This window comes from Nerophis lumbriciformis, linkage group LG36 (assembly GCF_033978685.3).
Source record: "Nerophis lumbriciformis linkage group LG36, RoL_Nlum_v2.1, whole genome shotgun sequence".
Classification (NCBI taxonomy): Eukaryota; Metazoa; Chordata; class Actinopteri; order Syngnathiformes; family Syngnathidae; genus Nerophis; species Nerophis lumbriciformis.
Genome location: NC_084583.2, coordinates 18,531,747 through 18,554,889, shown reverse-complemented (window position 1 = coordinate 18,554,889; position 23,143 = coordinate 18,531,747). Strand labels below are relative to the sequence as shown.

Sequence of the window (23,143 nt, the reverse complement as noted above, 5' to 3'; positions counted from 1 at the left end):
CATACTGGATATTATCTAGTGTGTACTTGGTGGAGGATGGCATACTGGATATTATCTAGTGTGTACTTGGTGGAGGTTGGCATACTGGATATTATCTAGTGTGTACTTGGTGGAGGTTGGCATACTGGATATTATCTAGTGTGTACTTGGTGGAGGTTGGCATACTGGATATTATCTAGTGTGTACTTGGTGGAGGATGGCATACTGGATATTATCTAGTGTGTACTTGGTGGAGGATGGCATACTGGATATTATCTAGTGTGTACTTGGGGGAGGTCGGCTGTCATCTTTTGATGGATGACCTGTCTTACTGTAGACAATGTTGTGAAATGCATTATTTACACACAAATGTTTTATACATGTTTATTTACGTACCTTTATTGTTTCCAAACGATGCCTGCAACACGGCAGTAAAATGGTTGATCAAACAAAACAGAAGCCATGGTCATGGACCCACTAGCTGCGGAAGCTAGCTCTCCAATCTGAGTCTAAGACTAGATGTGACAAAGCTATGTCTCAGACTAGATCTTACCAGTCTGAGACTAGATGTGACCGATCTAAGTCTAAGACTAGATTTGATCAATCAAAGTCTAAGACTAGATGTGACAATCTAAGTCTAAGACTAGATGTGACCAATCTAAGTCTAAGACTCGATGTGACCAATCCAAGTCTTAGACTAGATGTGACCAATCTAAGTCTAAGACTAGATAAGACCAATCTAAGTCTAAGACTAGATGTGACCAATCCAAGTCTTAGACTAGATGTGACCAATATAAGTCTAAGACTAGATGTGACCAATCTAAGTCTAAGACTAGATGTGACCTATCTAAGTCTAAGACTGGATGTGACCAATCCAAGTCTTAGACTAGATGTGACCAACCTAAGTCTAGGACTAGATAAGACCAATCTAAGTCTAAGACTAGATTTGACCAATCCAAGTCTTAGACTAGATGTGACCAATCTAAGACTAGATGTGACCAATCTAAGTCTAAGACTAGATGTGACCTATCTAAGTCTAAGACTAGATGTGACCAATCCAAGTCTTAGACTAGATGTGACCAATCTAAGTCTAGGACTAGATAAGACCAATCTAAGTCTAAGACTAGATGTGACCAATCCAAGTCTAAGACTAGATGTGACCTATCTAAGTCTAAGACTAGATGTGACCAATCCAAGTCTTAGACTAGATGTGACCAATCTAAGTCTAGGACTAGATAAGACCAATCTAAGTCTAAGACTAGATGTGACCAATCCAAGTCTTAGACTAGATGTGACCAATATAAGTCTAAGACTAAATGTGACCAATCTAAGTCTAAGACTAGATGTGACCAATCTAAGTCTAAGACTAGATGTGACCAATCTAAGTCTAAGACTAGATGTGACCAATCTAAGTCTAGGACTAGATGTGACCAATCCAAGTCTTAGACTAGATGTGACCAATATAAGTCTAAGACTAGATGTGACCAATCTAAGTCTAAGACTAGATGTGACCAATCCAAGTCTTAGACTAGATGTGACCAATCTAAGTCTTAGACTAGATGTGACCAATCCAAGTCTTAGACTAGATGTGACCAATATAAGTCTAAGACTAGATGTGACCAATATAAGTCTAGGACTAGATGTGACCAATCCAAGTCTTAGACTAGATGTGACCAATATAAGTCTAAGACTAGATGTGACCAATCTAAGTCTAAGACTAGATGTGACCTATCTAAGTCTAAGACTAGATGTGACCAATCCAAGTCTTAGACTAGATGTGACCAATCTAGGTCTAGGACTAGTTAAAACCAATCTAAGTCTAAGACTAGATGTGACCAATCCAAGTCTTAGACTAGATGTGACCAATCTAAGTCTAAGACTAGATGTGACCAATATAAGTCTAGGACTAGATGTGACCAATCCAAGTCTTAGACTAGATGTGACCAATATAAGTCTAAGACTAGATGTGACCAATCTAAGTCTAAGACTAGATGTGACCTATCTAAGTCTAAGACTAGATGTGACCAATCCAAGTCTTAGACTAGATGTGACCAATCTAGGTCTAGGACTAGATAAAACCAATCTAAGTCTAAGACTAGATGTGACCAATCCAAGTCTTAGACTAGATGTGACCAATCTAAGTCTAAGACTAGTGGTGACCAATCTAAGTCTAGGACTAGATAAGACCAATCTAAGTCTAAGACTAGATGTGACCAATCCAAGTCTTAGACTAGATGTGACCAATATAAGTCTAAGACTAGATGTGACCAATCTAAGTCTAAGACTAGATGTGACCTATCTAAGTCTAAGACTAGATGTGACCAATCCAAGTCTTAGACTAGATGTGACCAATCTAAGTCTAAGACTAGATGTGACCAATCTAAGTCTAGGACTAGATGTGACCAATCCAAGTCTTAGACTAGATGTGACCAATCTAAGTCTAAGACTACATGTGACCAATCTAAGTCTAAGACTAGATGTGACCAATCCAAGTCTTAGACTAGATGTGACCAATATAAGTCTAAGACTAGATGTGACCAATCTAAGTCTAAGACTAGATGTGACCAATCTAAGTCTAAGACTAGATGTGACCAATCTAAGTCTAAGACTAGATGTGACCAATCCAAGTCTTAGACTAGATGTGACCAATATAAGTCTAAGACTAGATGTGACCAATCTAAGTCTAAGACTAGATGTGACCAATCTAAGTCTAAGACTAGATGTGACCAATCCAAGTCTTAGACTAGATGTGACCAATCTAAGTCTTAGACTAGATGTGACCAGTCTAAGTCTAAGACTAGATGCGACCAATCTAAGTGTAAGACTCGATGTGACCAATCCAAGTCTTAGACTAGATGTGACCAATCTAAGTCTAGGACTAGATAAGACCAATCTAAGTGTAAGACTCGATGTGACCAATCCAAGTCTTAGACTAGATGTGACCAATCTAAGTCTAAGACTAGATGTGACCAATCTAAGTCTAAGACTAGATGTGACCTATCTAAGTCTAAGACTAGATGTGACCAATCCAAGTCTTAGACTAGATGTGACCAATCTAAGTCTAGGACTAGATAAAACCAATCTAAGTCTAAGACTAGATGTGACCAATCCAAGTCTTAGACTAGATGTGACCAATCTAAGTCTAGGACTAGATAAGACCAATCTAAGTCTAAGACTAGATGTGACCAATCCAAGGCTTGGACTAGATGTGACCAATCTAAGTCTAAGACTAGATGTTACCAATCTAAGTCTAGGACTAGATGTGACCAATCTAAGTCTAGGACTAGATGTGACCAATCCAAGTCTTAGACTAGATGTGACCAATCTAAGTCTAAGACTAGATGTGACCAATCTAAGTCTAGGACTAGATAAGACCCATCTAAGTCTTAGACTAGATGTGACCAATCCCTAACTAGGACTAGATGTGACCAATCTAAGTCTAGGACTAGTTGTGACCAATCCAAGTCTTAGACTAGATGTGACCAATCTAAGTCTAAGACTAGATGTGACCAATCTAAGTCTAGGACTAGATAAGACCAATCTAAGTCTTAGACTAGATGTGACCAGTCTAAGTCTAAGACTAGATGCGACCAATCTAAGTCTCCTAAGACCAACCAAAGAGTCCAGTTGTGATGATTGAGACTACCAAGACCTGGTGAATGAGAACCTTCATAGACATCAGGAACATGTTGACTTAAGATTAACTTGACATGTTATGAAGACCACAAGGAAGTTTTAAAAGTAGAAAACAATTCATACTATGACCCCTGATTTTGGTAAATAATAACACATCAATGAATTCAAGACAAATGATACCAGACATTGTGATTTTTATTCAAGTACAAATAGTGAATTTAATTTAGGATAAATTATATCAGATGTTTTTTAATATTAGAACTGAATTAATTCAGGATCAGTCATATAAAACAGTCATTATATTTTAATGACTGAAATGATATCGGACACAGAAATATGAAATACACAATAATAGTTGAATGACTTCAGGATAAATGATATCAGTTATGATAGTTTTCATTAATGAATTATATAACAACTTATTGAACAAACCATGTTATTCTTTATATATTAACTGAACACATTCTGGATAAACTACGTCAGACCAAATGATGTTCACGATGAAGGAATTCCAGGTGAATTATATCAGAACAATTGTTTTCATTAAATAATATTAAGTGAATTCATTCAGAAAAATGGTTTTCAGTAAATAATAACTGAACTCATTCTGGATGAATGATATCAGACACAGCAGCTTTCATTAAAGAATGATAAGTGAATGAATTCAAAATAAGTTATGTTAGAAAGGATGGCTTCCATTAAAATAATAACTGAACACATTCTGGATAAATGATATCTGAAACTATGGTTTTCATTAAAGAATAATTCAGCTGGGATAGGCTCCAGCACCCCCACTACCCCGAGAGGGACAAGTGGTAGAAAATGGATGGATGGATGAATATCAGTCATAATGGTTTTCATAAATAATAACTGAAAGAATTCTTGTTCAATGATATCAGACACTGGGTTTCATTACACGGCAATAGGTGAATGAAATCAGGATAAATTATATCAGACACTGGGTTTCATTACACGGTAATAGGCGAATTAAATCAGGATAAATGATATCAGACACAGTGGGTTTCATTACACAGTAATAGGCAAATGAAATCAGGATAAATGATATCAGACACAATCGGTTTCATTACACAGTAATAGGCGAATTAAATCAGGATAAATGATATCAGACACAGTGGGTTTCATTACACAGTAATAGGTGAATGAAATCAGGATAAATGATATCAGACACAATGGGTTTCATTACACAGTAATAGGTGAATGAAATCGGGATAAATGATATCAGACACAATGGGTTTCGTTACACAGTAATAGGTGAATGAAATAAAGATAAATGATATCAGACACAATGGGTTTCGTTACACAGTAATAGGTGAATGAAATCAGGATAAATGATATCAGACACAATGGGTTTCGTTACACAGTAATAGGTGAATGAAATCAGGATAAATGATATCAGACACAATGGATTTCGTTACACAGTAATAGGTGAATGAAATCAGGATAAATGATATCAGACACAATGGCTTTCGTTACACAGTAATAGGCGAATGAAATCAGGATAAATGATATCAGACACAGTGGGTTTCATTACACAGTAATAGGTGAATGAAATCAGGATAAATGATATCAGACACAATGGGTTTCATTACACAGTAGTAGGTGAATGAAATCAGGATAAATGATATCAGACACAATGGGTTTCGTTACACAGTAATAGGTGAATGAAATAAAGATAAATGATATCAGACACAATGGGTTTCGTTACACAGTAATAGGTGAATGAAATCAGGATAAATGATATCAGACACAATGGGTTTCATTACACAGTAATAGGCGAACTAAATCAGGATAAATGATATCAGACACAATGGGTTTCATTACACAGTAATAGGTGAATTAAATCAGGATAAATGATATCAGACACAGTGGGTTTCATTACACAGTAATAGGTGAATGAAATCAGGATAAATTATATCAGATACTGGGTTTCATTACACGGTAATAGGTTAATTAAATCCGGATAAATGATATCAGACACAATGGGTTTCGTTACACAGTAATAGGTGAATGAAATCAGGATAAATGATATCAGACACCATGGGTTTCATTACACAGTAATAGGCTAATTAAATCAGGATAAATGATATCAGACACAGTGGGTTTCATTACACAGTAATAGGTGAATGAAATCAGGATAAATGATATCAGACGCAATGGGTTTCATTACACAGTAATAGGTGAATTAAATCAGGATAAATGATATCAAACACAGTGGGTTTCATTACACAGTAATAGGCGAATGAAATCAGGATAAATGATATCAGACACAATGGGTTTCATTACACAGTAATAGGCGAATTAAATCAGGATAAATGATATCAGACACAGTGGGTTTCATTACACAGTAATAGGTGAATGAAATCAGGATAAATGATATCAGACTGCCATTGGCTGGAGAGCACCAGTCCAGGGATAGCCTCCAGCCTACCCAAGACCCGACTGAGGACATGTGGTACGGGCGATGGATGGATGATATCAGACACTGTGGTTCTCAGCATTCTGCTTGACAAAAGACAAGAACCAAATTCCCGACATTCAATCCGAAATCCTTGGAGTTTGAAATGTTCACATAGCACATGAATGAAGAGCAGATTGATTGATTGAGACTTTTATTAGTAGATTGCACAGTACAGTACATATTCCGTACAATTGACCACTAAATGGTAACACCCCGATAAGTTTTTCCACTTGTTTAAGTCGGGGTCCACAATATATACTATCATCATAATACAGTCATCACACAAGTTCATCATCAGAGTATATACATTGAATTATTTACATTATTTACAATCCGGGGTGTGGAGGGGTGGCGGGGGGGTTGGGGTAGGTTTTGTTGATATCAGCACTTCAGTCATCAACAATTGCATCATCAGTGAAATGGACATTGAAACAGTGTAGGTGTGACTTGGTAGGATATGCACAGCAAGTAGTGGACATAGTGAGTTCAGATAGCATAAGAACAAGTATATACATTTGATTATTTACATTTGGTTATTTACAATCCGGGGAGGTAGGATGTGGAAGGGAGGGTGTCAAGGGTCGAAGTTGCCTGAAGGTGTTCTTTTAGTGCGCTTTTGAAGGAGGATAGAGATGCCCTTTTCTTTTCCACCTGTTGGGAGTGCATTCCACATTGATGTGGCATAGAAAGTGTTGGAATAATTGTTTGTAAGTTATCACAAAAGAAACGTTGTATTATGAATGCTGCCTTTCGAGGCCTAACAAGAGGAAGACAGGCTCGTGAAACGCCACTGTGATTTCAACACGGACAGATGGCAGGATCTGCTCAACTTCCAGAGGAACTCTCTTTGAAGTGTTAAACGAACTCTCTCTGAAGTATTTCACAAACTCTCTTCCAACTGTTTGGTAACCGAGGTCAACGCTATTTACGACCCGCTGCCCTCTTGACACACAGAAAGTTCTCTTCCTTCACACGAGCGGAGTAGTTGGTCAGCAGCATTATGCAGAAACTCTTTGTACAACCTTTTTGAGATGAGCTGGACCATAAGCCAAAGAAATGGCCAATTAGATTGAGTGTGAAGGTCTACAACAAGCTGCACCCACACATTTTTAGAAGAAAAAAGTACTTTCCATATATTAGCCGCACCGGACTATAAGTCGCAAATATATATGTTGTGAAATGCATTATTTACACACAAATGTTTTATACATGTTTATTTACGTACCTTTATTGTTTCCAAACGATGCCTGCAACACGGCAGTAAAATGGTTGATCAAACAAAACAGAAGCCATGGTCATGGACCCACTAGCTGCGGAAGCTAGCTCTCCAATCTGAGTCTAAGACTAGATGTGACCAAGCTATGTCTCAGACTAGATCTTACCAGTCTGAGACTAGATGTGACCAATCTAAGTCTAAGACTAGATTTGATCAATCAAAGTCTAAGACTAGATGTGACCAATCTAAGTCTAAGACTCGATGTGACCAATCTAAGTCTAAGACTCGATGTGACCAATCCAAGTCTTAGACTAGATGTGACCAATCTAAGTCTAGGACTAGATAAGACCAATCTAAGTCTAAGACTAGATGTGACCAATCCAAGTCTTAGACTTGAAATCCGGATAAATGATATCAGACACAATGGGTTTCGTTACACAGTAATAGGTGAATGAAATCAGGATAAATGATATCAGACACAGTGGGTTTCATTACACAGTAATAGGTGAATGAAATCAGGATAAATGATATCAGACACAGTGGGTTTCATTACACAGTAATAGGTGAATGAAATCAGGATAAATGATATCTGACGCAATGGGTTTCATTACACAGTAATAGGTGAATGAAATCAGGATAAATGCTGTCCCTGACCACAGGGACTTCCCTGTGGTCAGGAGACGGGAGGGGTTGTCCTCCAACACCTGCCCCAGCTGGATCCAGGAAGAGCCCAAGCCCGAGAAATCCTCTTCTTGGACTTCAATGAGACCGAAAACAATGACTGTTTTACATACTTCCCATTCCTGCTGTGACATGTGTTGGTGCGTGAACATTGAACATCTGAATAAATGAGGAGACGAAAACCTTCTTCGTCAGAGCGTGGTGCAGGACTGTACAGAGAGTGCAGTGGCCATGTCTCTCCTCAATATTGAGTCCAAATTGAATTCTGTCTCTGTTTGATTCCTTGCCTTTTGTCTTGTTTAATAGATGTCCTCAGTGTTTGAACGTGACAGAAAGAGAATGAGTTAAGACCTTTGTTAGATGGGAATCTGGGTTTAACGTGGTCAGTGGAGCTCCCCCTGGTGTTGTGGTTATGGCGGCCGTTTACGTTAAGGAAGTAGTTTGACATGTACTTCGGAAGTGGAATCAATGACGGACTGTTGCATGTGCCTGCAGGGTGTGTCTGGAGGCCATCTCCGATACCAGCGGGAAGCTGCAGTTGTCCCTGCAGGAGCTCATCCAATGGCTGACAGCTAAGGACGAAGAACTGTCCCAGCAGCTGCCCATAGGTGGCGACGTGGGGGCTGTGCAGCACCAGCGGGACTTCCACCAGGTAACCAACAACTTCATACCTTTTTCAAATGATGCACATTATTCTACGTCTCCAGCTGAGGATTGGTATGTAGTGTAGTAGATGTATAGTCAATACAGAGGGGTGTACTGTTAGGGTGTCATTGGTATGTAGTGTTGTAGATTTATAGTCAATAAAGAGAGGTGTATTCTCAGGGTGTCATTGGTATGTAGTGTGGTAGATTTATAGTCAATACAGAGAGGTGTATTCTCAGGGTGTCATTGGTATGTAGTGTGGTAGATTTATAGTCAATACAGAGGGGTGTATTCTTAGGGTGTCATTGGTATGTAGTGTGGTAGATTTATAGTCAATACAGAGGGGTGTAATCTTAGGGTGTCACTGGTATGTAGTGTGGTAGATTTATAGTCAATACAGAGGGGTGTATTCTCAGGGTGTCATTGGTATGTAGTGTGGTAGATGTATAGTCACTACAGAGGGGTGTATTCTTAGGGTGTCATTGGTATGTAGTATAGTAGATTTATAGTCACTACAGAGGGGTGTATTCTTAGGGTGTCATTGGTATGTAGTGTGGTAGATTTATAGTAAATACAGAGGGGTGTAATCTTAGGGTGTCACTGGTATGTAGTGTGGTAGATTTATAGTCAATACAGAGGGGTGTATTCTTAGGGTGTCACTGGTATGTAGTGTGGTAGATATATAGTCAATACAGGGGGGTGTATTCTCAGGGTGTCATTGGTATGTAGTGTGGTAGATTTATAGTCAATACAGAGAGGTGTATTCTCAGGGTGTCATTGGTATGTAGTGTGGTAGATTTATAGTCAATACAGAGTGGTGTATTCTTAGGTTGTCACTGGTATGTAGTGTGGTAGATTTATAGTCACTACAGAGGGGTGTATTCTTAGGGTGTCATTGGTATGTAGTGTAGTAGATTTATAGTCAATACAGAGAGGTGTATTCTCAGGGTGTCATTGGTATGTAGTGTGGTAGATTTATAGTCAATACAGAGGGGTGTATTCTCAGGGTGTCATTGGTATGTAGTGTAGTAGATTTATAGTCAATACAGAGGGGTGTACTGTTAGGGTGTCATTGGTATGTAGTGTTGTAGATTTATAGTCAATACTGAAGGGTGTCTTCTCAGGGTGTCACCGGTATGTAGTGTGGTAGATGTATAGTCACTACAGAGGGGTGTATTCTTAGGGTGTCATTGGTATGTAGTGTGGTAGATTTATAGTCAATACAGAGGGGTGTATTCTTAGGTTGTCATTGGTATGTAGTGTGGTAGATTTATAGTCAATACAGAGTGGTGTATTCTTAGGTTGTCACTGGTATGTAGTGTAGTAGATTTATAGTCACTACAGAGGGGTGTATTCTTAGGGTTTCATTGGTATGTAGTGTAGTAGATTTATAGTCAATACAGAGGGGTGTATTCTCAGGGTGTCATTGGTATGTAGTGTGGTAGATTTATAGTCGATACAGAGGGGTGTATTCTCAGGGTGTCATTGGTATGTAGTGTGGTAGATTTATAGTCAATACAGAGGGGTGTATTCTCAGGGTGTCATTGGTATGTAGTGTGGTAGATGTATAGTCACTACAGAGGAGTGTACTCTTAGGGTGTCATTGGTATGTAGTGTGGTAGATTTATAGTCAATACAGAGGGGTGTATTCTCAGGGTGTCATTGGTATGTAGTGTGGTAGATTTATAGTCAATACAGAGGGGTTTATTCTCAGGGTGTCATTGGTATGTAGTGTGGTAGATTTATAGTCAATACAGAGGGGTGTATTCTCAGGGTGTCATTGGTATGTAGTGTGGTAGATTTATAGTCAATACAGAGTGGTGTATTCTTAGGTTGTCACTGGTATGTAGTGTGGTAGATTTATAGTCACTACAGAGGGGTGTATTCTTAGGGTGTCATTGGTATGTAGTGTAGTAGATTTATAGTCAATACAGAGAGGTGTATTCTCAGGGTGTCATTGGTATGTAGTGTAGTAGATTTATAGTCAATACAGAGGGGTGTACTGTTAGGGTGTCATTGGTATGTAGTGTTGTAGATTTATAGTCAATACTGAAGGGTGTCTTCTCAGGGTGTCACCGGTATGTAGTGTGGTAGATGTATAGTCACTACAGAGGGGTGTATTCTTAGGGTGTCATTGGTATGTAGTGTGGTAGATTTGTAGTCACTACAGAGGGGTGTATTCTTAGGGTGTCATTGGTATGTAGTGTGGTAGATTTATGGTCAATACAGAGGGGTGTATTCTCAGGGTGTCATTGGTATGTAGTGTGGTAGATTTATAGTCAATACAGAGGGGTGTATTCTTAGGGTGTCATTGGTATGTAGTGTGGTAGATTTATAGTCAATACTGAGGGGTGTATTCTCAGGGTGTCACCTGTATGTAGTGTGGTAGATTTATAGTCAATAAAGAGAGGTGTATTCTCAGGGTGTCATTGGTATGTAGTGTGGTAGATGTATAGTCACTACAGAGGGGTGTATTCTTAGGGTGTCATTGGTATGTAGTGTAGTAGATTTATAGTCACTACAGAGGGGTGTATTCTTAGGGTGTCATTGGTATGTAGTGTGGTAGATTTATAGTCAATACAGAGGGGTGTATTCTTAGGGTGTCACTGGTATGTAGTGTGGTAGATTTATAGTCAATACAGAGGGGTGCATTCTTAGGGTGTCATTGGTATGTAGTGTGGTAGATTTATAGTCAATACAGAGAGGTGTATTCTCAGGGTGTCATTGGTATGTAGTGTGGTAGATTTATAGTCAATACAGAGGGGTGTATTCTCAGGGTGTCATTGGTATGTAGTGTGGTAGATTTATAGTCAATACAGAGGGGTGTATTCTCAGGGTGTCATTGGTATGTAGTGTGGTAGATTTATAGTCAATACAGAGGGGTGTATTCTCAGGGTGTCATTGGTATGTAGTGTGGTAGATTTATAGTCAATACTGAGGGGTGTATTCTCAGGGTGTCACCTGTATGTAGTGTGGTAGATTTATAGTCAATAAAGAGAGGTGTATTCTCAGGGTGTCATTGGTATGTAGTGTGGTAGATGTATAGTCACTACAGAGGGGTGTATTCTTAGGGTGTCATTGGTATGTAGTGTAGTAAATTTTTAGTCACTACAGAGGGGTGTATTCTTAGGGTGTCATTGGTATGTAGTGTGGTAGATTTATAGTAAATACAGAGGGGTGTAATCTTAGGGTGTCACTGGTATGTAGTGTGGTAGATTTATAGTCAATACAGAGGGGTGTATTCTTAGGGTGTCACTGGTATGTAGTGTGGTAGATTTATAGTCAATACAGAGGGGTGCATTCTTAGGGTGTCATTGGTATGTAGTGTGGTAGATTTATAGTCAATACTGAGGGGTGTATTCTCAGGGTGTCACCTGTATGTAGTGTGGTAGATTTATAGTCAATAAAGAGAGGTGTATTCTCAGGGTGTCATTGGTATGTAGTGTAGTAGATATATAGTCAATACAGGGGGGTGTATTCTCAGGGTGTCATTGGTATGTAGTGTGGTAGATTTATAGTCAATACAGAGAGGTGTATTCTCAGGGTGTCATTTGTATGTAGTGTGGTAGATTTATAGTCGATACAGAGTGGTGTATTCTTAGGTTGTCACTGGTATGTAGTGTGGTAGATTTATAGTCACTACAGAGGGGTGTATTCTTAGGGTGTCATTGGTATGTAGTGTGGTAGATTTATAGTAAATACTGAGGGGTGTATTCTTAGGGTGTCATTGTATTCTCTTTCTATTGACCATTTACACAAGGTGACAACTTCACTGCTTTTGGGGTGTTGTATGTAACGAGACATCGCCCAAAGACGAGGTTTTTCTCCAAAGCACGAGTGTGTCTTTCTGCAGCTCCTCATCAGCGCTGCATTGGTGTGTTCATGAGGAGTCCCCCCCCCCCCCAGCCGACTGAGTGTATGGTGTGTGATGTCGCACTGAGGTCAGAAGTGTGTGATGTCGCACTGAGGTCAGAAGTAGCACAGTGCGATGTCATCTCATGCGGAGAAGCCGCCATCCCTAGAAGAGTTGAGTGTGTTGCAAAGATAGAACCAGAAGCAAGTTGTAATAGCAGGAGTCCAAGCACTGAGCCTTGAGGGACTCCTCTCACTGTTCAGTCACATTGGCTTTGGTGTAAAGTGAGATGATTGCAAAATAACTACATGTGCCCTCCCTTCCATGTTCATAATCTGCCACCTTTCCAAGCACTCGCTTGCTCTAAAACTTCCCCCAACAAAGCAGAGATGGAAAATTGCCTCCTGCTTTCCTGTGGAGAGTTGAAGTGTTTTAAGAAATGTGAATTATTGATCTTAAGTGGATTTATTGCGACGTCTCTTTGTGTGTCGAGGGATGACTTCTTGTGTGTTAGCTGGTGTCTTGCTTTAGCAGAGTTAGCTCCATGAGGGGATTTGGGGTGAGAAACCGTTTTGATGGGTGAGAGCGTCACATTTTCTTCTGGATTTTTTTTTTTTTTCTTTCTTCACATTCTTTCTGGGCCTCGTGTGAAGAAAGAAGAGAAATTCTCTTTCTTTCCGTCTGCAGACCACACAGAGGGTCCGTCCTGGGGGAGGAGGAGATGGGATGCCAGCAACATGTTGCGCTCAACTCATTGAAGTCATTTCCTCTCGGAGGAATTCTCCACGCCGTGCATAATTCAGCCTAATCTGATCTGAAGGCTTTGCTCTTAATGTTCCTTCAGCCAAAGACCAAACCTCTCAGTGTGAAACTGAGACTCAATTAAAGTTTCAACATGACAGATGGTCCAGGAATCATCTCCTCTTGGGCAGCACAGCAGCCTGGAAGAGGATGGAGACAACAGGCAGCCTGGGTGGATGAACATGAGGTGGAAGGATGAACATGAGTAGAAGGGTGAACATGAGGTAGAGGCTTGGAAGGCATCTTGGCCTCACTAGATCGTCACCACCTGTGGCTCGGGGGCGTTCAGAAAAGCTCATTAGACCAGACCTGGGCCTGCATTAGATCCATCCGCTTTCTCCCGCATTCTTTTTCAAAGTGGCCCTCCAGAAATGTGTCTTAGTTGGCAGCTGAAGGAGTGGTATGTCCACACGGTGACAGCAGCAGCAGAGAGTCCACCAGGAGAAGGTAGACCAGGTCAGAAGGTACACTCTTAGAAATAAAAGTGCTAAGTAGAACCATATAAGGTTCTTCGGCTCGTCCTCATAGGAGAACCCTTTTTGGCTCCAGGTAGAACCTTTTTATAAAGGTTCCACCTGGAACCCTTTTGGAGGGTTCTACCTAGAACTGTGTGTGTAAGGTTCCACCCAGAACCCCCCATGAGAGGTTCTACAAAGAACCCACGCAGGGAGTTCCACTAAGAACCCTTTCATGTTTCAAGGGTTTCATCTAGAACCCACACAGGGAGTTCCACTAAGAACCCTTTCGTATTTCAAGGGTTTCATCTAGAACCCACACAGGGAGTTCCACTAAGAACCCTTTTGTATTTCAAGACTTTCATCTAGAACCCACGCAGGGAGTTCCACTAAGAACCCTTTCTTATTTCAAGGGTTTCATTTAGAACCCACACAGGGAGTTCCACTAAGAACCCTTTCGTATTTCAAGGGTTTCATCTAGAACCCACACAGGGAGTTCCACTAAGAACCCTTTTGTATTTCAAGACTTTCATCTAGAACCCACGCAGGGAGTTCCACTAAGAACCCTTTCATGTTTCAAGGGTTTCATCTAGAACCCACACAGGGAGTTCCACTAAGAACCCTTTCGTATTTCAAGGGTTTCATCTAGAACCCACACAGGGAGTTCCACTAAGAACCCTTTCGTATTTCAAGGGTTTCATCTAGAACCCACACAGGGAGTTCCACTAAGAACCCTTTTGTATTTCAAGACTTTCATCTAGAACCCACGCAGGGAGTTCCACTAAGAACCCTTTCATGTTTCAAGGGTTTCATCTAGAACCCACACAGGGAGTTCCACTAAGAACCCTTTTGTATTTCAAGACTTTCATCTAGAACCCACGCAGGGAGTTCCACTAAGAACCCTTTCGTATTTCAAGGGTTTCATTTAGAACCCACACAGGGAGTTCCACTAAGAACCCTTTCATATTTCAAGGATTTCATCTAGAACCCACACAGGGAGTTCCACTAAGAACCCTTTTGTATTTCAAGACTTTCATCTAGAACCCACGCAGAGAGTTCCACTAAGAACCCTTTCATGTTTCAAGGGTTTCATCTAGAACCAACACAGGGAGTTCCACTAAGAACCCTTTCGTATTTCAAGGGTTTCATTTAGAACCCACGCAGGGAGTTACACTAAGAACCCTTTCATGTTTCAAGGGTTTCATCTAGAACCCACACAGGGAGTTCCACTAAGAACCCTTTCGTATTTCAAGGGTTTCATCTAGAACCCACACAGGGAGTTCCACTAAGAACCCTTTTGTATTTCAAGACTTTCATCTAGAACCCACGCAGGGAGTTCCACTAAGAACCCTTTCGTATTTCAAGGGTTTCATTTAGAACCCACACAGGGAGTTCCACTAAGAACCCTTTCATATTTCAAGGGTTTCATCTAGAACCCACACAGGGAGTTCCACTAAGAACCCTTTTGTATTTCAAGACTTTCATCTAGAACCCACGCAGGGAGTTCCACTAAGAACCCTTTCATGTTTCAAGGGTTTCATCTAGAACCCACACAGGGAGTTCCACTAAGAACCCTTTTGTATTTCAAGACTTTCATCTAGAACCCACGCAGGGAGTTCCACTAAGAACCCTTTCATATTTCAAGGGTTTCATTTAGAACCCACACAGGGAATTCCACTGAGAACCCTTTCATATTTCAAGGGTTTCATCTAGAACCCACACAGGGAGTTCCACTAAGAACCCTTTTGTATTTCAAGACTTTCAACTAGAACCCACGCAGGGAGTTCCACTAAGAACCCTTTCGTATTTCAAGGGTTTCATCTAGAACACACACAGGGAGTTCCACTAAGAACCCTTTTGTATTTCAAGACTTTCATCTAGAACCCACGCAGGGATTTCCACTCAGAACCCTTTCGTATTTCAAGGGTTTCATCTAGAACCCACACAGGGAGTTCCACTAAGAACCCTTTCGTTTGTCAAGGGTTTCATCTAGAACCCATGCAGGGAGTTCCACTAAGAACCCTTTCAGGTTTCAAGGGTTTCATCTAGAACCCACACAGGGAGTTCCACAAAGAACTCTTTCATGTTTCAAGGGTTTCATCTAGACCTGACACAGGGGGTTCTAAAACATCCCTTTTCAAAGGTTTTCACCGATAACCGTCTTGTCTTCTGAGGGTTCTATAAAGAACCATATTGTATTCTACAGATCAGTTTAGTTCATATTATATTGTGGTCATTTATCATGTTGACATTGAACAAACATTTTAATGAGAAAAACATTTATTTAAAGATAGGCACCATTATTGGCAAATGTTATCAGGAAGTATGTCCCTGGTGACACAGGATCTTACCCATGCTTTCAACAATCCCTGAAGAACTCTTTCTTCCAAAAACGGTTCTCTGGATCAAAATAGTTCTTACTGGAACCCTTAGTGTTAGTGAGAACCCCTTTAAAACCAATTATTCAGAAAAGGGGTTTTAAAGGGTTCTCTGGATCAAAATGGTTCTTACTGGAACCATTAGCGTTACCAAGAACCCTTGAAAAACCCTTTCTTCGGGAAAGGGTTTTTCAGAAGCAAATGGTTCCAGTTAGAACCTCAGCCCTTGTAGAAGAACCCTTTTAGAACCCTTATTTCTAAGAGTGTAGACCAGGTCAGACATCCGTCACATGCACTTGTGAGGACTGTAAATAGTGTATGTGTTGGTCCCTCCTCAGGTACTCCCCCCTCCCCCCGGCCAAGTAAATACACCAACAAATCAACTTGTTTCAATTACAAAACACACTTTTTGTCCCGGTGAAAGGTTGTGGTGTGAATCATCCAGTCATTCCCTCCTCGGCTTTTATTGGAAGCACTTTTCCTTTTCTTTCCTTTTACTCTGGCCAGGCTTTCATGGAGGACGTCAAGTCTCGAGGACCGTTCATCTACTCGGTGCTGGAGTCCGCCCAGTCCTTCCTGGCTCAGCATCCCTTCCAGGAACCTGAGGAGACTCCGGCTGAGGGCAAAGGTCAGCTCAACTGCTTCATAAACCGATGCTTGGATAGTAAATAATCATGTCAAGAGGAGGAAAACACTTGAAAGTAGCACAGCGGAGTTGCCTCGAGATGAATAATAATATTTATCTGATGTATGCCACCTAAAGTCTTGCAAGCTGTGTGAGTAAATAGATCAAAATAGTATTCATCTCACAGAGAGATAATGAGGAAAGCAGTCATGTGATCGCGTGATGTAGAGGAGGAAGCACAGATCCCTTCCCCATCAACAACAATGCTAATGAACAAGGCTGTGAGGACAATTAGATTGGATTTAGTTCTTGGTTCAAAACCATTCTCAATTCAAAATGAAGACTTTTTAGTAACATTGGATGCCAGTCCTATGATGAACTACATTCCTTAATCAAATACATAAACAGCTCTCATACTTTTGACTATTACTTAAGGGATGTTTTTAATTCTACACAAACATTTAATTAAGTGGCTGGACAGAACATATTTAAACAAAAAAATGCTACAAATTCAAATCACATTTCATTCAAATATAGATTTTTTTCTGACCCACCTACTAATGGGAAAAATTATGATCCAGGACCTTATATTTTTGAGCCTGAACATAAAGAGGACGAGTAATACGTTTTAGAAGCCGTCTGCTACCTGGATGCAGTTTCATTGTGACACTATAGCATTGCTAGGTGCTACACATTCAAATAACCATTTTAAACCACAATAAAACAAACATTTAGTGTAATATTTCATACCTGCCAACTACTCCGGTTTTCCCGTAATTAGTACGGTTTTCATCAACCTATTCCGGGTTACGGTTGCAGTGATAAAAAATACGGTTTCTCATTAATTAAAAAAAATTTTTTTTTTTTTAAGTTTTATTCACGAAATCGCGTAACAACAATGACAATCGACACTGCTTCCCGTAACTTCCTATCGAGCCATTCCGAATGCCATGCGCGAGGCTACCGTATTTTCCGCACCATAAGGCGCCCTGGGTTAAAAGCCGCGCCTTCAATGAACGGCATATTTCAAAACTTTGTCCACCTATAAACCGCCCCGTGTTGTAAGCCGCATCTAACTGCGCTAAAGGAATGTCAAAAAAACAGTCAGATAGGTCAGTCAAACTTTAATAATATATTAAAAACCAGCGTTCTAACAACTCTGTTCACTCCCAAAATGTACGCAAATGTGCAATCACAAACATACGTATATCAACATGGACCCTTAACCACTCGCTCATAAAGTTAAAGTTAAAGTACCAATGATTGTCACACACACACTAGGTGTGGCGAGATTATTCTCTGCATTTGACCCATCACCCTTGATCACCCCCAGGGAGGTGAGGGGAGCAGTGGGCAGCAGCGGTGGCCGCGCCCGGGAATCATTTTGGTGATTTAACCCCCAATTCCAACCCTTGATGCTGAGTGCCAAGCAGGGAGGTAATGGCTCCCATTTTTATAGTCTTTGGTATGACTCGGCCGGGATTTGAACTCACAACCTACCGATCTCAGGGCGGACACTCTAACCACTAGGCCATCTTTTCTTCATCCGTCCCTTCGAGTTAGCTTTTATGATGACGCCGGCTGGAAAGGTCTCTTTTGGCAAGGTCTTCCTTTTGAATAAATCCATGGGTGGAAGTTTCTGGCCATTAGCATGGCAAGCTAGAACCACAGTGAAGGATGACTTCTCATTCCCTGTGGTGCGAATATTCACCGTACGTGCTCCCGTTGTATCCACAGTGCGGTTCACAGGAATATCAAAAGTCAGTGGAACCTCGTCCATGTTGATAATGTTCTCTGGCCGGATCTTTTTTTCAGCTATCTTGTTTTTACAATATGCACGGAAAGTAGCCAGCTTTTCTTGAAAGTCTTTAGGCAGTTGCTGTGAAATAGTAGTCCGTGTGCGGATGGAGAGATTGCGTCTTTTCATGAACCGGATCCTTGTCGCTTTGTAGGAGCCATTTTGTGGTCTTTACAGATGTAAACACACAAAGGAAATGAAACGTACGGTGATATCCGCGCACTTTTTCTTCTTCTACGCGGGCGGGTGGTTGCTTACAGTAGAAGAAGAAGCGCTTCCTGTTCTATGGGGGCGGGTGCTTACCTTGGCGGTTGCTTGCGTAGAAGAAGAAGCGCTTCCTGTTCTACCGGGAAAAAAGATGGCGGCTGTTTACCGAAGTTGCGAGACCGAAACTTTATGAAAATGAATCTTAATATTTATCCATATATAAAGCGCACCGGGTTAAAAGCCGCACTGTCAGCTTTTGAGTAAATTTGTGGTTTTTAGGTGCGGCTAATAGTACGGAAAATACGGTATTTATAGCACCGCTGCCAAGCACGAGGCACCAGTTGCCATTGTTTCCAAACGAGCGAACGATCATGGAATCAGCCGGAGAAAAATCGCAAGCGAGTCTTAAACCGAAAAGAAAACTGCAGTCATTCCGTGAAGAATATTCAAAAGCCTATCCGGGAATAATTATCCGTTCCAAAAAGGGTGAAAACTACGCGAATTGCACCTTGTGCAGACAAGATTTTTCGATCGGACACGGAGGAATTAGCGATGTAAAAGACCACGTTGGGACAAAAAAACACAAGTCTAATGCCGTTGCTAGCGATACAAGTGGAAAACTTTCAACGTTTTTCATCGCCCAAACAGATTCTTTGGATACATTTGGATTTTAGCCACAAAAAGGTAATGACACCAATGTTATCTATTGGAATTGTTTAGTACTGTTATACTGTTAAAAGTGTTTATACTATTTATGCTTTCAAGTCCAAGTTGAAGAAATCTTGTTAAATGTTGACAGCATAACTACCAAAATACAGAAGTATGTCCTTAATATTTTTGCAGTGCTATTTCTGTTGAAAAGTTAAAATGATTACATTAGAGATGTGATGTGCCACTTTTCAAGTGTCTGATGGCTTACCGTATTTTCCGCACCATAAGGCGCCCTGGGTTATAAGCCGCGCCTTCAATGAACGGCATATTTCAAAACTTTGTCCACCTATAAGCCGCCCCGTGTTGTAAGCCGCATCTAACTGCGCTAAAGGAATGTCAAAAAAACAGTCAGATAGGTCAGTCAAACTTTAATAATATATTAAAACCAGCGTGATGTGGGCGCGCATGGAGTCGTATATCAACATGGACGAAGCTGCGTGAAAAAAGCCACCCGGCCTCTTCGCGTAAACTTAAACTTACCTTAACCACTCGCTCATCTTTTCTTCATCCATCCCTTCGAGTTAGCTTTTATGATGACGCCGGCTGGAAAGGTCTCTTTTGGCAAGGTCTTCCTTTTGAATATCACCATGGGTGGAAGTTTCTGGCCATTAGCATGGCAAGCTAGAACCACAGTGAAGGATGACTTCTCATTCCCTGTGGTGCGAATATTCACCGTACGTGCTCCCGTTGTATCCACAGTGCGGTTCACAGGAATATCAGTTGCTGTGAAATAGTAATCCGTGTGCGGATGGAGAGATTGCGTCTTTTCATGAACCGGATCCCTGTCGTTTAGTAGGAGCCATTTTATGGTCTTTACAGATGTAAACACACAAAGGAAATGATAATATCCGCGCGCTTTTTCTTCTTCTACGCGGGCGGGTGGTTGCTTACAGCAGAAGAAGAAGCGCTTCCTGTTCTATGGGGGCGGGTGCTTACCTTGGCGGTTGCTTGCGTAGAAGAAGAAGCGCTTCCTGTTCTACCGGGAAAAAAGATGGCGGCTGTTTACCGAAGTTGCGAGACCGAAACTTTATGAAAATGAATCTTAATATTTATCCATATACAAAGCGCACCGGGTTATAAGGCGCACTGTCAGCTTTTGAGAAAATGTGTGGTTTTTAGGTGCGCCTTATAGTGCGGAAAATACGGTAAATTAATTTTCATAAATTTTTCATATTTTGAATTCTTTTGAAAGGCTTACAAAAAAACGACATTTGAATTGTAATTCCATGCTATTGACAGGACTATTAATTTGAATGAAGTTAGCTTACCATGTTTACAGTATGATAATTGTGATAGAAATGTGAATTTTAGGCACAGAATATTTTTTACAATTGAACAAGGCAGTAGATTATACAAGCTTGGACAGAAAGTTAATAATGACACCAATTTTTTTTTAATGGAATTGTTTAGTACTGTTTTACCAGTACTTAAGTCTTGTGAAAGGTTGACAGGATAACTGGCATTAACTGTCAAAATAATTTCAAACTATTGAAGTTAGCTTACAGAATAAACATGTCAATCAACCCATATGATTTTTGCTGTAATATTTTTGTTTTGAAAAGTCACTGTGACTGATAGAAAAGTGATGGTTTTAGCAACATTTTAACCTGTCTGAATGCTAATAATCATTTTGCGTCGGGGGGCGAAGCCTGAACCCCCCACCAGGACTTTGTCCTGGACCTACCGGGGCCTGTGGCCCCTGGACCCTGGCTACTAGGTTTTTCTGATTTCAAACAGTTGGCAGGTATGATATTTCCACTCTCGCTGGGATGTCGACAGACAAGACGCCCACATAATTCCGTTTGGATGAAGTTTCAATCACAATCCTCACGAAAGGTTAAAAAAAAATGTTCTGCAACAAGCATATTTTTGTCTTTTTCACCACCTCGGGGATGTGAAAGTGGACCAGCCTGTGGGTCCATGGCCACATTTGTCTAGTAGCAGGTGAGAGATGCGTGAATTATAAATCAGAATGTACTTTTAGCAAGTTTGAGACCAAGCAGAAGCAGCCTCAGTGTGTCAACAATAGCAGCGTAAGCTAGCATTAGCTCACTGCTATCAATGCACCGCTAAAATAGTCTGTCTGCGTTAGCGCTGACAATAACAATATCAATATCATATCATATTTGGTTCATTTTCAGGTCACCACATGTAAACGGAGTATTGTTGGCACTTTCTGGATGTATAATGAGAGGACCTTCCATCTGTTGACTCAATTGTTAGATATTTATTTACCATTTAGAATGCATACAAACATGTGTTTTTGTCTTACATAAGGGTTGTGAATGATAAACAGCACATCTTTTTTATTTCCAGTATGACTGCTCTAATAATGTGGTCAGAGTGCAGAAGCGTTACCACAGTGGTGTAGAATCCATGGAAACTACATAATGTATTCGGAGCGAAATATTCAAAACGGCTGACTGAATTTGTGGCGTTTGTGATGTACGAACTGTTTTTTGACATAATTTGTAGATTGTAAATACAATTGGATATGATTTAATGGAGACAATGAAACACAATTAAACATATAAAGTCCACTTGGTTTTACACTCTACACTCTTAGAAATAAAAGTGCTAAGTAGAACCATATAAGGTTCTTCGGCTCGTCCTCATAGGAGAACCCTTTTTGGCTCCAGGTAGAACCTTTTTGTAAAGGTTCCACCTGGAACCCTTTTGGAGGGTTCTACCTAGAACTGTTTGTGTAAGGTTCCACCCAGAACCCCCCATGAGAGGTTCTACAAAGAACCCACGCAGGGAGTTCCACTAAGAACCCTTTCATGTTTCAAGGGTTTCATCTAGAACCCACACAGGGAGTTCCACTAAGAACCCTTTCGTATTTCAAGGGTTTCATTTAGAACCCACACAGGGAGTTCCACTAAGAACCCTTTCGTATTTCAAGGGTTTCATCTAGAACCCACACAGGGAGTTCCACTAAGAACCCTTTCGTATTTCAAGGGTTTCATTTAGAACCCACACAGGGAGTTCCACTAAGAACCCTTTCGTATTTCAAGGGTTTCATCTAGAACCCACACAGGGAGTTCCACTAAGAACCCTTTCGTTTGTCAAGGGTTTCATCTAGAACCCACACAGGGAGTTCCACTAAGAACCCTTTCGTATTTGAAGGGTTTCATTTAGAACCCACACAGGGAGTTCCACTAAGAACCCTTTCGTATTTCAAGGGTTTCATTTAGAACCCACACAGGGAGTTCCACTAAGAACCCTTTCGTATTTCAAGGGTTTCATCTAGAACCCACACAGGGAGTTCCACTAAGAACCCTTTCGTTTGTCAAGGGTTTCATCTAGAACCCATGCAGGGAGTTCCACTAAGAACCCTTTCATGTTTCAAGGGTTTCATCTAGAACCCACACAGGGAGTTCCACTAAGAACCCTTTCGTATTTCAAGGGTTTCATTTAGAACCCACACAGGGAGTTCCACTAAGAACCCTTTCGTATTTCAAGGGTTTCATCTAGAACCCACACAGGGAGTTCCACTAAGAACCCTTTTGTATTTCAAGACTTTCATCTAGAACCCACGCAGGGAGTTCCACTAAGAACCCTTTCGTATTTCAAGGGTTTCATCTAGAACCCACACAGGGAGTTCCACTAAGAACCCTTTTGTATTTCAAGACTTTCATCTAGAACCCACACAGGGAGTTCCACTAAGAACCCTTTCGTA

General features: G+C 40.7%; 1 protein-coding gene across 1 annotated transcript in view; it reads left to right on the top strand.

Moving 5' to 3' along the window:
• Positions 1-23,143, top strand: part of drp2 (dystrophin related protein 2) — a 411,043-nt gene that overhangs the window by 234,259 nt on the left and 153,641 nt on the right. Inside the window, exons 4-5 of the mRNA XM_061930041.2 lie at positions 8,487-8,643; positions 16,631-16,751. Of these exons, the coding sequence (XP_061786025.2) occupies positions 8,487-8,643; positions 16,631-16,751 (278 nt within the window). The remainder of the gene's footprint in view (positions 1-8,486; positions 8,644-16,630; positions 16,752-23,143) is intronic.